This window comes from Diplotaxodon limnothrissa, linkage group LG23 (genome assembly GCF_057381915.1).
Source record: "Diplotaxodon limnothrissa isolate DT_005_m linkage group LG23, D_limnothrissa_male_GT1.1, whole genome shotgun sequence".
Lineage (NCBI taxonomy): Eukaryota > Metazoa > Chordata > Actinopteri > Cichliformes > Cichlidae > Diplotaxodon > Diplotaxodon limnothrissa.
Genome location: NC_140617.1, coordinates 46,165,869 through 46,180,805, shown reverse-complemented (window position 1 = coordinate 46,180,805; position 14,937 = coordinate 46,165,869). Strand labels below are relative to the sequence as shown.

The 14,937-nt window shown below is 43.8% G+C and overlaps 1 protein-coding gene across 1 annotated transcript; it reads right to left on the bottom strand.

Annotated features, from left to right (window-relative positions):
- Positions 1 to 11,375: 11,375 nt before the first annotated feature.
- On the bottom strand, positions 11,376 to 13,961 carry LOC146608837 (uncharacterized). The gene is made up of 6 exons (XM_085348696.1): positions 13,926 to 13,961; positions 13,733 to 13,804; positions 13,515 to 13,633; positions 13,371 to 13,431; positions 13,186 to 13,280; positions 11,376 to 12,750 (listed from the first exon to the last, which is right to left on the bottom strand). The coding sequence occupies exons 1-6, from the start codon at positions 13,959 to 13,961 to the stop codon at positions 11,376 to 11,378; spliced, it is 1,758 nt and encodes a 585-aa protein (XP_085204822.1).
- Positions 13,962 to 14,937: the final 976 nt, after the last annotated feature.

Below are 14,937 nucleotides of genomic sequence, written 5' to 3'. Positions count from 1 at the left end.
GTTTATGGCACGTTTGGTTGTGGAGAAGAGTTTTACTGTCGGTGCAGGTGAAATGATCAGAGGTTACAGCCTCTGGTTAAAGTGGAGGCAGCGATCAGGACGGCTGAGCAGCAGAGGTCTCGAGGGTCCTAAAGTGTAAAAGCATCAGTGTTAGTAACACAAAGATGACAGAATGGGATCATCCACACAACACTAACATCTAAATCCACGGCAGGAACTCTTCCAGTGTCCTGAAAAATCTGTGTGCACGATGCTGAGATTAAAATCTGTCTGCTCATCTTAATGCAATATTGTGAAGTTACAATTCTTTTCTGTAAAAAGAATTTTCATTTTTGTATATAAATAAATGTTGATGTTGTGCTTTGGGATCGTGTGCTTCAATTTTACTTATAATGTGCCAAATGGCTGCAACAGGCGGCTTAAGGCAATGCCATCCAGAGTAAGGATCGTGTTAGCCAGTGTTTCTAAGATTTTTACGCCCCGTTACAATAACCTCAGTTTTATCTGAACTTAGAAGCAGAAAATTAAAGCTCATTATGTGTCTAAGACGGCAGTTTAACCAATAAAAGCGGGTATCATATGCATAGCAGTGAAAATGTATGCTATGTCTTCTAAAGCACGTATAATGTAAACAGAACTGGTCTTTGCACAGAAGCCTGTGGAGCTTCATAATTAACCTCAGTGTGTGAAGAGGACTCTCCATTTAATAATAGCTGTAATAAAATGTTCTGGCCAACGGTGTTAAACGCTGCACTTGGGTCTAGCAGGGAAGATTTCAACTTTTCAATATGAATGAAGGCTGAAAACTGATTAGATTAATGTCTGATGATCTTTTCTGTGCTTCTTCAAGTTTGTAACACCGAACATATTAAAGGATGATATAAGGTTCACAGGAAGAGTTTAATTAGACACACATTTACTATTTTTCTTTATACTCTTTCTTTCTTGACATGTTTAATATGCTTACTATCAGAGGAGAAAATGAACCTTGTGTAGTTTAAAAACTTTTTATTTAATCAAACTGTAATGTTGTTGAACTCTGACGGACGTGTCTTTTAATCTTGTCAACAAATCCTTAATCACCTAAATGTGCCATTTATCATCTTGTAAAATGTTCCCTCTGCTTCTGTTGCACATCTCCCCCGACACTCTCTGCTTCACCAGCCCTGTGCAGCTGGTCCAATCGCTGCGTCCTTAAACTGGTGTGTTTAAATCTCTTTACCTCTGTTGTGAACTTCACACAAAGTTTGTGGTAACAAAATCAAACTGAGGAGGATCTGGTTTGAAAAACACACACTCGCGAGACAAAATAAAAACAGACTGCTCAAAGCAAAAGCAGAGCTCACAGCTGGTAGCACAAAACACAGTGACAACGTGCGTATCAGATACCCTCAGTGCCAAAAGCATAAATATGAAAACATGGGATCACCTAAAAATGGCATTGAGGGGGTGTTACAGTGAAATAAAATGAAACATTTTCATCTGAAAATGTTTCATTTTAGTAAAAACAATTCTCTGTAGTCAAGAACAACACCAACACAGAGAAGAAGAAGAGGGGGTCGTTTTACTACACATCATAAAAACGCAATCATTCATCTTCCAACTGTATCTTTCTGTTCTGGATTTAGAATCATTGGTTGTTTACTGATCTGTACTTTGGGAGTCACACTGTTGTGATACTGGGGAGAAAAGGGTAAGGTTTGATAGACTAAACCATTACACACAAAAGTTGAAAAACCTAAAGAGTGTGTGAGACTGCCAGCTGTGTCGTTCAGCAATAAACTCATCTATAAATGTGTTAGTAAAGAGTGACTTGTACTTCTGTCCCATTAAGCAACGGTTTAACAAATTTCACTGCAAACTATAAAAGTCATCTGGATTTAAATAGAACATAGTAGTGCAGGAAACACTAGTATAAGGTGTCTATGGAACAAATCTCCTTCAGCGTTCAAATGACCAAAGTGAGGCCTACAGGCGTTTCTCTCAGTTGGTTGTGTTCAGGGAAAAAGCAGCTAAATACACTGAGACTGCTCCACATTGTTAGTGAGTTAACTCTGGATATCTGTAGGTTTGTCAAACTTGGAGTGAACAAAAGCAGAAAACAGTAAAAGATGCAGACAGTGAAAGTCTGGTTTATTTCATGAACACAATGAAACATTGTCGGCAAAGTAGCATACATGATAAATAGATACACATGACACGGACAGTGAGAAGTAAAACTCGTCGTCTTACCACATGTTATATTCTGTAAACTTAAAATAAACCACAGAAATGAGTGTTTTAAAGTCATTATTAAAAACATGAGTCAACATTACTGAAGTGACACTTTAACGATGCTTCACATCACCGTGTTTATGATGATAAAACATGTTCTCTCGTTAGTAGATGTCTGCGCTGACACTTGTCATGAAAATGTCCCGAGCCAGGGTTCCTCTTCAATTATCACTGATCATTAATAGGGTCACAAAAGATTTGTCACATTATCCCCATAAACAAAATGCTTTTATAGAAATCATTGTGACACAAATATTTAGATTCTTGTTTCACAATGTGCATGAACTCAAAATCTTTAGAGTTTCATATTTATAAAGTATCACAAAGAATACATTTATACCGTTGTATGAGCTACACTTCTTGTAAAAAACTGATTGGAAATGCGTTCGAGAAAAGCTCCTGCTGTGACCTTCCTTCTGTGAGGGCACACACACACACACACACACGCACACGCACACACACACACACACACACACATGTGTCTATATACACACATTACACATACATACACAAAGCTGTGTAAAGCAACTATTGGCGACTGTCAAGCCTTTGAGTCGCCGAGCAGCTGAATAGGCGAATAATGTTGACGCGCCCGCTGTTTAAAACGTAAGTCAAAGTTCCAGGTTAAAACTCCTTTATTTGTTATCAAATCCTTAAAATCCGTAGAAAAACAGTGATCAAAACATTCCAAGCTTGAGCGGTCAGCAAAAGTCGACTTCCCCCATCACCCACTCATTCACAAAAATTCCCTCAGGACGTGAACAGATGATATAGCAATCACTATTACCGACACCACGTGACCCAAAGCTACGCCTTATCCACAACAGCAACTATAAATAACGAATCTAAACGTATATACATAAAATACAGAAATGAATGAGGTGGAATGAATACTACAAATGTACATAAGGTGCAGCTGCAGTCTGGCAGTGGGAGCAGTGTGACAGGTCAACTGTTAAGAAGGGAGATGGCGAGGGGAAAGAAACTGTTCCTGTGTCGGGTGGTCCTGGTCTGCAGGCTTCTGTACCGTCTGCCAGAGGGCAGCAGATCAAAAAGTCTGTGTGCAGGGTGTGAGGGGTCTGTGATGATTTTCCCTGCCTGTTTCCTGGTTCTTGAGCGGCACCCCCCTGCCCTCCATCCAGGATGGAGGGCAGGGGGGTGCCGATGATCCTATCTGCTGCCCGTACAGTCCGCTGCAGTCTGCTCTTGAACTTGAAGCTTTTGTTACCATACCTCAAACACATGTACCCATACCTTAAACAAAAGCACTGCTTTGCACCCTAGTTGCAATTATGCAACACACATGGTCCTGCATACTACACTCTATTTCACACATAAGACACTTCGTTCACAAAATGAAATTTCAGGGTGCCACCCTGGAAAACATCCAAAATACAAAGCACATCGGGTAATTGCAACCACTCAATACACACCTGAAGGCACGTACTTGAAAAACTGAACACCAATTAGCCAACTACAAAAAGCCCTCAGTTTAGCCAATTAAAGAACTTTGCAAGCATGGATGGAGGGAGAGCAAGAGGAGGAGGTCGTCGAAGAGGCCACGCACAGACCCATATTTCTGATGATATAAGAGCAACTTTGGTGGACCATGTCATCAACCATGGCCTGACTATGAGAATTCTCTAGAATGACTCGAAGACCTTCTGGGGCAGGACGCCAACGCCTGTTCACACAACAGCAGGAACTTGCCGTTGTGGACCTAGTGAGGGCAGACAATGCCATCCGCCTCCACCAGCTACGAAAGCAAATACAGGGAGTGCAGAATTATTAGGCAAGTTGTATTTTTGAGGAATAATGTTATTATTGAACAACAACCATGTTCTCAATGAACCCAAAAAACTCATTAATATCAAAGCTGAATGTTTTTGGAAGTAGTTTCTAGTTTGTTTTTAGTTTTAGCTATTTTAGGGGGATATCTGTGTGTGCAGGTGACTATTACTGTGCAGAATTATTAGGCAACTTAACAAAAAACAAATATATACCCATTTCAATTATTGATTTTTACCAGTGAAACCAATATAACATCTCCACATTCACAAATATACATTTCTGACATTCAAAAACAAATCAGCGACCAATATAGCCACCTTTCTTTGCAAGGACACTCAAAAGCCTGCCATCCATGGATTCTGTCAGTGTTTTGATCTGTTCACCATCAACATTGCGTGCAGCAGCAACCACAGCCTCCCAGACACTGTTCAGAGAGGTGTACTGTTTTCCCTCCTTGTAAATCTCACATTTGATGATGGACCACAGGTTCTCAATGGGGTTCAGATCAGGTGAACAAGGAGGCCATGTCATTAGTTTTTCTTCTTTTATACCCTTTCTTGCCAGCCACGCTGTGGAGTACTTGGACGCGTGTGATGGAGCATTGTCCTGCATGAAAATCATGTTTTTCTTGAAGGATGCAGACTTCTTCCTGTACCACTGCTTGAAGAAGGTGTCTTCCAGAAACTGGCAGTAGGACTGGGAGTTGAGCTTGACTCCATCCTCAACCCGAAAAGGCCCCACAAGCTCATCTTTGATGATACCAGCCCAAACCAGTACTCCACCTCCACCTTGCTGGCGTCTGAGTGGGACTGGAGCTCTCTGCCCTTTACCAATCCAGCCACGGGCCCATCCATCTGGCCCATCAAGACTCACTCTCATTTCATCAGTCCATAAAACCTTAGAAAAACCAGTCTTGAGATATTTCTTGGCCCAGTCTTGACGTTTCAGCTTGTGTGTCTTGTTCAGTGGTGGTCGTCTTTCAGCCTTTCTTACCTTGGCCATGTCTCTGAGTATTGCACACCTTGTGCTTTTGGGCACTCCAGTGATGTTGCAGCTCTGAAATATGGCCAAACTGGTGGCAAGTGGCATCTTGGCAGCTGCACGCTTGACTTTTCTCAGTTCATGGGCAGTTATTTTGCGCCTTGGTTTTTCCACACGCTTCTTGCGACCCTGTTGACTATTTTGAATGAAACGCTTGATTGTTCGATGATCACGCTTCAGAAGCTTTGTAATTTTGAGACTGCTGCATCCCTCTGCAAGATATCTCACTATTTTTGACTTTTCTGAGCCTGTCAAGTCCTTCTTTTGACCCATTTTGCCAAAGGAAAGGATGTTGCCTAATAATTATGCACACCTGATATAGGGTGTTGATGTCATTAGACCACACCCCTTCTCATTTGCCTAATAATTCTGCACTCCCTGTATGTGTGTGCGTGTCCAGGGTTCAGCTGAGACAGTGTCCTTCGCCCTGCCAGGCTAAGTAAACAGTCTTCCAGCCAACCCAGGTGGCCTTGCATGGAATGGGAAGGAACAGACTCAACACAGTCGTTATCAGGGTGTTGTTCAGCTCCGACCTTGAGCCCACGTCTGGGGCTGAAGGGGTCTCCGCATAAGTGATGGTGCTTTTTACTTTAGCGCGAACAGCTCATATGAATTTCAAAGCAGTTCTACAGTCCAACACTGGTCTCTCAATCTCCCGTTGGAGAGCCGCGAGCTTCGCCATACTTGCGTTCTGTGATGTTGTCATTCTTGTGCTCAAGGAGCCGATTCTGAGAACTCACGGCAGTGTGCCTCCCCGAGATGTCATCCAATTTGTGCCCAGAGATGTTATTCTGAGCGAGCCTTTCCGAGATGTATCCAGTCTGCAGTCAGAGATCTTATTCTGAGTATCCACAGCAGCCGTAGCCTCTCCAAGATCTTATCCGTGCTGACTCAATGAGCCCATTTTGAGAAACTCACGCCTCTCCCATCGTTCCAATCCCAGCGGGCAGCCTTGTGGGGGTTTGAACAGCCGGTTCCGCTTTCTCAAGCCAGCTCCGATCAGCCAGAACCCTGTTACCATGGTTCCGAATAGGTAGATATCTTCAGCACGCAGACTCACCCGAGCCCAAACTTCTCGTTGAGAAATTGCATTTAGGGACCAGTTTTCAACAGGACAATGACCCCAAACACACCTCCAGGCTGTGTACTAGAAGAAGTATACTAGATGGCGGCGCGCACAGACGCAGCGGCTCTATGCTCTCCACTTGGGTGCCTTTCTTTTTTGTTTCTCCACTTTTTCTTCTTCTTTTGTTTTCCTTATTGTGAAGCCAAATTTTCCTACAACCATCTGGAATTATGCAAGATTGGATATAACAGCCAGATCCCCATTACCAGTGATTATCAGAGGGTGCACAACATCCCCCCGGAGATAGCGAGAACATCGGGTGCTCCGTGGATTGTTATCGGCTCTGCCAAGTAACGCAGGCGGCGGAAGGAACGCAAACAAAAGCGGGGATGCCTGTCGGGCCTGCTGGCCAGGCTAAAGAAGCAGCCTTTCAAACCACCGCTCCCGAGCATCTTTCTGACCAGCGCACGGTCGGTCGTCAACAAAATAGACGAACTGAACCTACTTCTCGTCGCACAGCCAATCGTCCGTGACTGCTGTGTCCTGGTCGTCACGGAGACATGGCTCACTCCGCGAGGCTCCTGCCTACGACAGCCGTAACGCTCCGACAATCCATCAAGCGGTGGTAGCTTAGCAAAGTCGTACTGAAACATCTGACAGATTTTCGAGCGCCGTGCACATAAAATCGTTTCGAGGTCAGTAAACACAACCAGAGTTCATACATAAGGCACACGGGGTTATAAGGGGCTCTGTCGACTTTCAGAAAAATCAAAGGATTGATTTTAAGTGCGCCGTATTTTCCAAACAACACGGTAATAACGACGGCCCGCTAGCATGCTCTACCAAAAATAGTGCTTTGTTGTGTATCTGACGGACGAAAGCTAAACCAGTTCCACACCACTGAAGCTGCAGCATTTTTACAAACCAGTTCTGGTTCATCCGTTTCATTTAGCGATCCACTTTCGCTCTTCTCATTCTGCGTCATCATCCAATTCCACCTGTGATCTTGTGTCACCATTGCTCTCTGAGCTTTGTGTTGCTTCTTCTGTCACCTGACAAATAGGACATACATGACAATAAGAATAAAATGTGGAGCTGCTTCAGTGTGTCTGTCACTTTGTGCAGATCTTGACTGATCAGTAATGTTTGTAGGCTGAGTGCATTTTTAAAACAAGTTGTGCAAACTGCACTACAAGGTGGAATATTTGCAAAATCATAACTATGACCTATGAATACGTCAGTGCCATTAAGATGAAATTCTTGTGTCACCAACATTTTAACGTTAGACATATAATTCTAACAGCCTCTGTAAACTAATATCCTGGCTGCTCGAGGCTGCTGTTTTCTCTGACAGCTTCACTTAGATTAGAATTAGAAACGCTGCTCTGAGACTGAGAGAACTAACAGTGCTGCATGTTGTGCTGTTAGTTTCCAAAACACGTTATTCATGGTTACATACAGTTTTAGACTGATGTGGGCCAAAGCCTAGCATAGCCTGCAACGTTATTGTGACGGACACATTTTATGTGTCAGACCCAGGACCCTGAGCAGTTATGGACTAATATTATAATGTATGTATTTTGTATTGCTGTCCCTCGTTCTCCCTGCTTGTAGACGTGTGTGTGTGTGTGTGTGTGTGTGTGTGTGTGTGTGTGTGTGTGTGTGTGTGTGTGTGGGGCCCTGGCAGGTGATTGGCCACACCTGCAGCTGATCAGGCCTGTCGGAGGAGCTATTTGAGAGTGTGGTGGAGCTCTCTCCGACGCTGGATCATTGCGTGGCTTCACGTCAGTCTCTCGACCAGTTCCTAGTTTGAGTCTGCTGCATTATTGTGTGTCTGACGGCTTCCTCTCTCTTATGTCCCCAGGAGTTACGGGGAGACGAGAGGACAGCGAGCACGGGGTGCTCATCACGGAGAAGCGGAGACAGGAGCACTAGCACTGGGAAGAGGACACGTCACGGGAGTCGGGAGAGCACGGGATTTATTGTCATGTCTGTCCATCGCTGTAAATAAACGCACTGCTTGTACATAGAGCACCGCGCCTGTGTCCTCCTTCCCTACACCCCCACGGTCTGCCAGCCAGACCGTGACATTATGAGTGAACTTGGCTTTAAGTGACTTACAGGTTTCTCTGAAAAATACTTTCTTATATCCAGGTTCTTCCTCTTTGCTGCCGTCCTCCTCTCCTCCTGGGAGCGCAGGCTTGCCGCTGCTAAAACTCAACGGAGCTCCCTGAAAGGTTCAGCCAATCACATTGGCCATATTTGTCACATGAGGTAGGACTCCAGTACAGGACGTAATTTAACTCTTTCGGCACCGCTGGGTGAATGAGACGTTGACAGATCTTTTTTTTTCTTCTTTCTATCAGGTTTGCTTTTCTTTACTCGAAGAGATCAAATTATTGGTGAGGACAATTCAATAATCGCTGGATATTGGTGGGGACATGTCCCCTCCGTCCATGCCAAATCGACGCCCTTGCCCGAATCGATTCAATCCATGATTCGATTCGATTTGGGGAAATTTTGCCTCAGACAGTCAGCAATATTATAATTTAGATCATACCCCCCCCCCCACACACACACACAGCCTTATGGGTACAGTAGTCTCCTGCTACACCTCCTTTTAGCTAAAGACATACTTCACAATGACTCACTCAGCTCACAAGAACAGGAATGCAGAGCATTATCAAACGTTAAAATGATACACATCTCTCACTTGTTCACTTACATTTAAACGAAACACATAATTGTAAACATCTCTAACAGCCTAAGCCAGCTTTGAATAGGGCCTGAATGGATAACTTCAGAGAATTACACATCCAATCTTACACGAGGTCTCACCGCTCAACCAGATCTGGTAACAGTCCCTGTTGGTGTGAGGTGGCTCCTATTTCTCCTTAGAAAACCTGTCTGTCTCTACCACATAAGATCTGGGAGCACTGGCAGGTCCAACTACTGCTCCAGTGGTTCCTTCAGTAGTAATCTACACCTTCTGTCCTGACTCTATGTCTGCGGTTGTAGTGTTTTGCCTGCTCACGCCTCCCCTCCTCATCCTTCTCGCGAAAAGCCTGTAGGTCGGGCCACTTTGGCACCAGCTTCGCAGCAGCTTGTGGCAGAGAGGTACGCAGGTGTCTCCCCATGAGCAACTGTGCCGGTGAGAGCCCATGTTCCAGTGGGGTGGCCCTGCACGCTAGCAGTGCTCTGCTGTAGTCACAGTCCTCTCAAGTCTTTAATGGTACGATCAGCGCGTTCTGCCTCCCCGTTGGCTTGGGGGTACCTGGGGCTGCTCGTTTCATGTGTGAACTGGTACTCTTTAGCAAAGTGCTTGAACTGTTCTGATGAAACTTGCGGCCTGTTGTCCGATACCACAGTCTCGGCAACTGCATGTCTTGCAAAGGCCTCTTTTATAGCATTAATAGTGACCTCTGCTGTTGTGTCTCTCAGTTCACCAAGTACCACGACCAGATTTGGTGTGTGGTAGTAACAGGCAAATGAACTTTTGTTTTTTAATGATTTGAATATATATGAATGCTTGTGCATAAATACACAAACAATACACATATGCTTTCATGCTTTCAATTGTGTCATTTACGTGATCTAGGTCAGCGGTCTCCAACCTTTTTTGCACCACCGACCGGTTTATGCCCGACAATATTTTCACGGACCGGCCTTTAAGGTGTCGCGGATAAATACAACAAAATAAAACTAGTACCGAAAAAGAAGATTTATTCATAACACACGTGAAAAGACCCAGGAAAACCGAGTTAATGATAAAAACGATAACAAAATAACGCTGAAAAGCGATAAAAACCCTGAAAACCAGACATTTCACACCTGAGCCTCAACTCTCGCGGCCCGGTACCAAACGACTCACGGACCGGTACCAGTCCGAGGCCCGGGGGTTGGGGACCGCTGTTCTAGGTAGCTCTGTTTTGGAAGTTCAGTTCAAGCTAGAAATGTGCTTTGGAGTTTGTACGTGTTTTGTCTCTAGGGGCCACCACATATATTTCTATTTACATTCAGGTGACAGCAATCCATGGATGGTTTCGACATGCAAGAGGATATTTTCCCCGGTGCCCAGCGGGAGAAGACACTGCTTGCGATGTCGATGAGGTCCTGTGGCCAGACCCCAACAGACGGCGGGATCCATGAGCCCACGTATGCACAATTGTCATGATTTTTTGTGTGTACAGTATAGTGTTTTTTCTATTACTGTATTATGTTTGTGTTTTGCTTTATCTGAATTGATGGTGCTGCAGTGGACAATATTGAGTAGGCCTATTTGCTTTTTTTGGTTGTTTGTGTCTCCTGAAAATGTGCCTTCAGAATAAACAATGACAATGAAAGACTGCAGTGTTTTATATGAAGTAGACTAGTGTGTCCCCCTGATCTGATCTGCATGTGATGCAAGTATGTGTCATTTTGTCAACAGAGTTACATCTTGACAGAGGAATGTTAGGTTTTGACAGCAGAGTTTCAGTTTGGCACAGATGTGAATGGTATATTTTGATGTGTCATGTTTACTTGTGTTTAGAGTTTTGGCACAATGAGCGACGTTTTGCAAAATGTGTTCAAGCAACGGGCAAAAACTGTAACATGTTTTTCACCAAAGATTTCAGCAATTATAAAAATTCAACTCAAGCTATTCAGCTATTAGCATTCACACTGCATTTTCTACAGGAAGTACATTTTATATACCAGTTTCAGTTCAAAGTGCATTAAAAATAATAAATAATTATTAAAAATAATACCATCAATATGTTACTGCACTACACTTACTGGACTTGTGGAAGTATTTTGAGAACCATAAGAGATTCTTACAAATGTTTGAAAGAAAAAAAATCTTTAACATAGCTGGAGACTCGTGTAGAAATATGAATGAGTTTATAAAGTTTCTGTCATGGTGTGCTGTGACAGGCAGGTAGTAGGACCCAAACACAGGACTCTTACGTGGAATGAAACTTGAATCGGCAGCTTTTATTGCTGGAAACTCAGGTGGACTCAAGAAACTACAAACTAAGAAACAAGAACTAGGAAAACAAATCAGGAACTATGAACAAGAATCAAGTAAAGAACACGGAGGAGAAAAAACACCCAGCCCACTGAAAACTAAAGAAACCCCCAAAAACATGAAGAACAATCATTAAGGAACATATTTACATATTTAGAGTTACTGCAACACCAACACTGGGTCACAGCTTCAGTGTCAGTCGGTGACTTTTGGTCTGCAACAGCAGCAGAACAGACTTCTCAGTCTTTTGAAGAAGCCCTTTTTCTTCTTCTTGATCTGACGGTCTTCGGACTTCATTCTGGCTTCAGGTTCTGGAAAAGGTTCATCAGGAACATCAGGAACCGGCCCAATTTCAGAACAAGATCCGTTGATCATATGATCTTCACCTTCAACACAGGATTTGGACTCGCCATAGGGTTCCTCACAGGGAGCGTCGGGCTCTGCAACACTTTCTGACAGAGCTCCTTCGATCGTAAGGTCTCGAGTACTCAGACTGGATGCCCTTTCAGAAAGAAGTTCCTCACAGGGAGCGTCGGGCTCTGCAACACTTTCTGACAGAGCTCCTTCGATCGTAAGGTCTCGAGTACTCAGACTGGATGCCCTTTCAGAAAGAAGTTCCTCACAGGGAGCGTCGGGCTCTGCAACACTTTCTGACAGAGCTCCTTCGATCGTAAGGTCTCGAGTACTCAGACTGGATGCCCTTTCAGAAAGAAGTTCCTCACAGGGAGCGTCGGGCTCTGCAACACTTTCTGACAGAGCTCCTTCGATCGTAAGGTCTCGAGTACTCAGACTGGATGCCCTTTCAGAAAGAAGTTCCTCACAGGGAGCGTCGGGCTCTGCAACACTTTCTGACAGAGCTCCTTCGATCGTAAGGTCTCGAGTACTCAGACTGGATGCCCTTTCAGAAAGAAGTTCCTCACAGGGAACGTCGGGCTCTGCAACACTTTCTGACAGAGCTCCTTCGATCATAAGGTCTCGAGTACTCAGACTGGATGCCCTTTCAGAAAGAAGTTCCTCACAGGGAGCGTCGGGCTCTGCAACACTTTCTGACAGAGCTTCTTCGGCTGGTGGAACATTTGCCACTGAAAGGCCGTCAGAGGAGCGCTCACCATTTGTGCTCTTCACATCAGGACTTGAAGGGGGCTCAAAGATTTCACATATCCGGATCCTTGCTACATCAGCAATGGTCTTCAGCAACAGGGGTGCAAAGTTTGCAACTTGGATAGACAGAATTTCTTCAGGAAATTTCTGTCTAATCTCCGTCAGGATGCTGTCGACCAGATCGTCTCGGATAGAGCGGGTGAAGACGGCCTGTGTTTCCATCGCCGTGAGGCTCTTGGAGACACGATCTAAAGTGGCCTTGGTGACACTGGTGGAGAGGATACTTAGACTCTGGGAGGCCATGTTTAGGAGGGGACGAGGAGGAAGCTCCCAGAAGCCCTGGAGAACGCGGGGAACTACCTCGACCACTACCTCCTGCGCGGTGAGCAGTTTGCTGTTAGGCTGTTCCTGCTGCTTCTTTTTCAGGATTTCAACGTAATCCTTCACCGCACTGAGGAGTTTAGGTGCTCTGTAGAAAAACATGATAAGAGTTATCTGTTAAACATATTCAAAGCATCATTTAAATATTGAAACACTGTAGCTGGACTGTTAACCCTGTAACCACCTTTGTATCATACATGAGTTTCTGAGACCTCGATCTCATCAACATGATCAATACTTGCTATAATTTCTAAATGTTGTGGACAAAACTCTTTTTTAGTCTAAAGTTAACATTGTCGTTAACAAAAAGTTGCCAAAAACACCCAGTGTATCAAATGTGATACAAAAAATAAATACACAATAAAAGTAAATCATACACAACATGACATAGCAAAGAACTCATGTGTGGCTTTTGTTTAAAGGGTTGATAAACATCTCAGTTCCAAAGAATCTGAATTTTCTGGCTGTTTTTTGATGGGTTGGGTCTTACAGGGTTAATAACTGTATGTTACATGTGACTCACTGAAATTTAGGAGGTACGGCCTCTGGGAACTGAAGAAGCAACCTGGCTTCAAATTCAACGTCCCTCATTTTATTGCTGACGTTCACCGCCCACACCTGAAACAGAAAACACATTTACAGTGCGCTTATGTGTAAAGGTTATGTGCACATAATGAAAAAAAAGTCTTGTGGGTTTTCTCGTCTTACCAGCCTTAGAAGAGGTTTGGCTTCCTCTTCGTCAAAATCCTCTAACTCAAACTCCCACAGCCTTCAAAAGAAAGCAAAGCAGAGGTTTTCTCTCAGCACTTACACGTCATCACAAACAGACTTTCAGGCGTGACAGTAACTCACTGCTCTCTGAGCGTCTCCCTGCTCTTCTCCACCAAAAGATCTCTCAGATCTTCAGCAGTGAGGTTCGGTGGAATTAGATCTTCCTGCTGAAGTCTGAGAAACTCCGTCATTATCGCAACCTAAAAGTAAAGGAGACATTTAATCACCACCACTCTCAGGTCCTCAGAAATGACCTGATATTTTCTGTCAGCTTTGGTTTGCATGAATCTGGGTCTAACCTGAGCCTTGTAGCCCGGAAGATACCAGCAGATCTTTACAGCTGTTTCATAAATCGGTGTGTTGAACAACACCTGTCAAAGAAATAGCAATTTAGTCATTGTTACTTAAAATGATTCTCAGTTTGTCAACTTTTAAAACGACATCAAATTCTTCAAATTACTGAAATGCAGTAAAAGCAAAAGCGTCACATACCCTGATAGGCTTATAGATTCCTTGACTCTTTTCCATTTAAACGTGTTCAAATCAAAGTCAGGAAGAAAAACGTCAACTGCTCTCCAACGATGGCGTACGGGGGATCTGGACCTGAAAATGCTCTCAGCTCGGTGGTCTCGCACAGATGAGCTCTTTTGACAGTCTGATGTTTATTTATGAATGCAGAATTTCTTGAGCAGTCACCATGGAAACTTGATGCAGCTTCATGTTGTTAAATTAAAAGTAAACACTGTGTATTTTGCACTACACTCCACTAAACTTATCATATAAGTAAATAAAGTGTGGGTTAGGTCCCTCCTGTGGAAAGAGCCACACAAACCGATGGATCAGAAAAGACAAAGTCAGCTACAGCATGCCTTTTCATATTATGTGCCTGCTTATCTCCATTTCTTTACAGTAGATGGGAACTTTTGCAGTAAAGCAATGGCTTACAAACAGTGGACTGTGGACTAATGCAGACATCTGAAGCCTGACAGCAGCTGGTATATACACAGCTTTGGACAAACTGGCCCTTTAAACAGCCCAGAGGAAGAAGAGACCTCTGCGTTATCAGTGCAGCCTAAAGCACAATAATAATAATACTATTAATATGATTTTTAGAGCAATAATGCCCCAAATACTGAAGTCATTAATTACACATCCGTCATGCTTCACAGGAGGTCAGGAGTGACCGATGAACGTGATGCTACATTAGAGTCTGTCCTATGAGTTCAGCAGGAGGAGGTGAACCCACAGCTGGGACCAGTTCTCTAGTGGGTCCAGTATCATACTTGTGTTCATCCTGGTCTGAACCTGGTCAGAAGAACTGACTTCACTTTTGAAAATTCAATACTTATAAAAGGTAACCCCAAACAGTCTACAACGGCTGTTTTCTGTCCACCGAAGCAAATTTGATTGACGAGGTTTTTGTACCTTCACTTCTCCAAAAAGCAAATAAAGAGATTAAACAAAGATTTACTGAACGACCGTCAGAATTCCCAGAGCTAACGTA

Excerpts from the sequence above, each read along its gene's own strand:
- LOC146608837 (XM_085348696.1), bottom strand. The coding sequence starts at position 13,961 with ATGGAAAAGAGTCAAGGAATCTATAAGCCTATCAGG. Across the intron at positions 13,281-13,370 it reads CCAAACCTCTTCTAAGGCTG|GTGTGGGCGGTGAACGTCAG; the intron begins GTAAGACGAGAA and ends TTTCTGTTTCAG. Across the intron at positions 12,751-13,185 it reads GCCGTACCTCCTAAATTTCA|AGCACCTAAACTCCTCAGTG; the intron begins GTGAGTCACATG and ends GTTTTTCTACAG.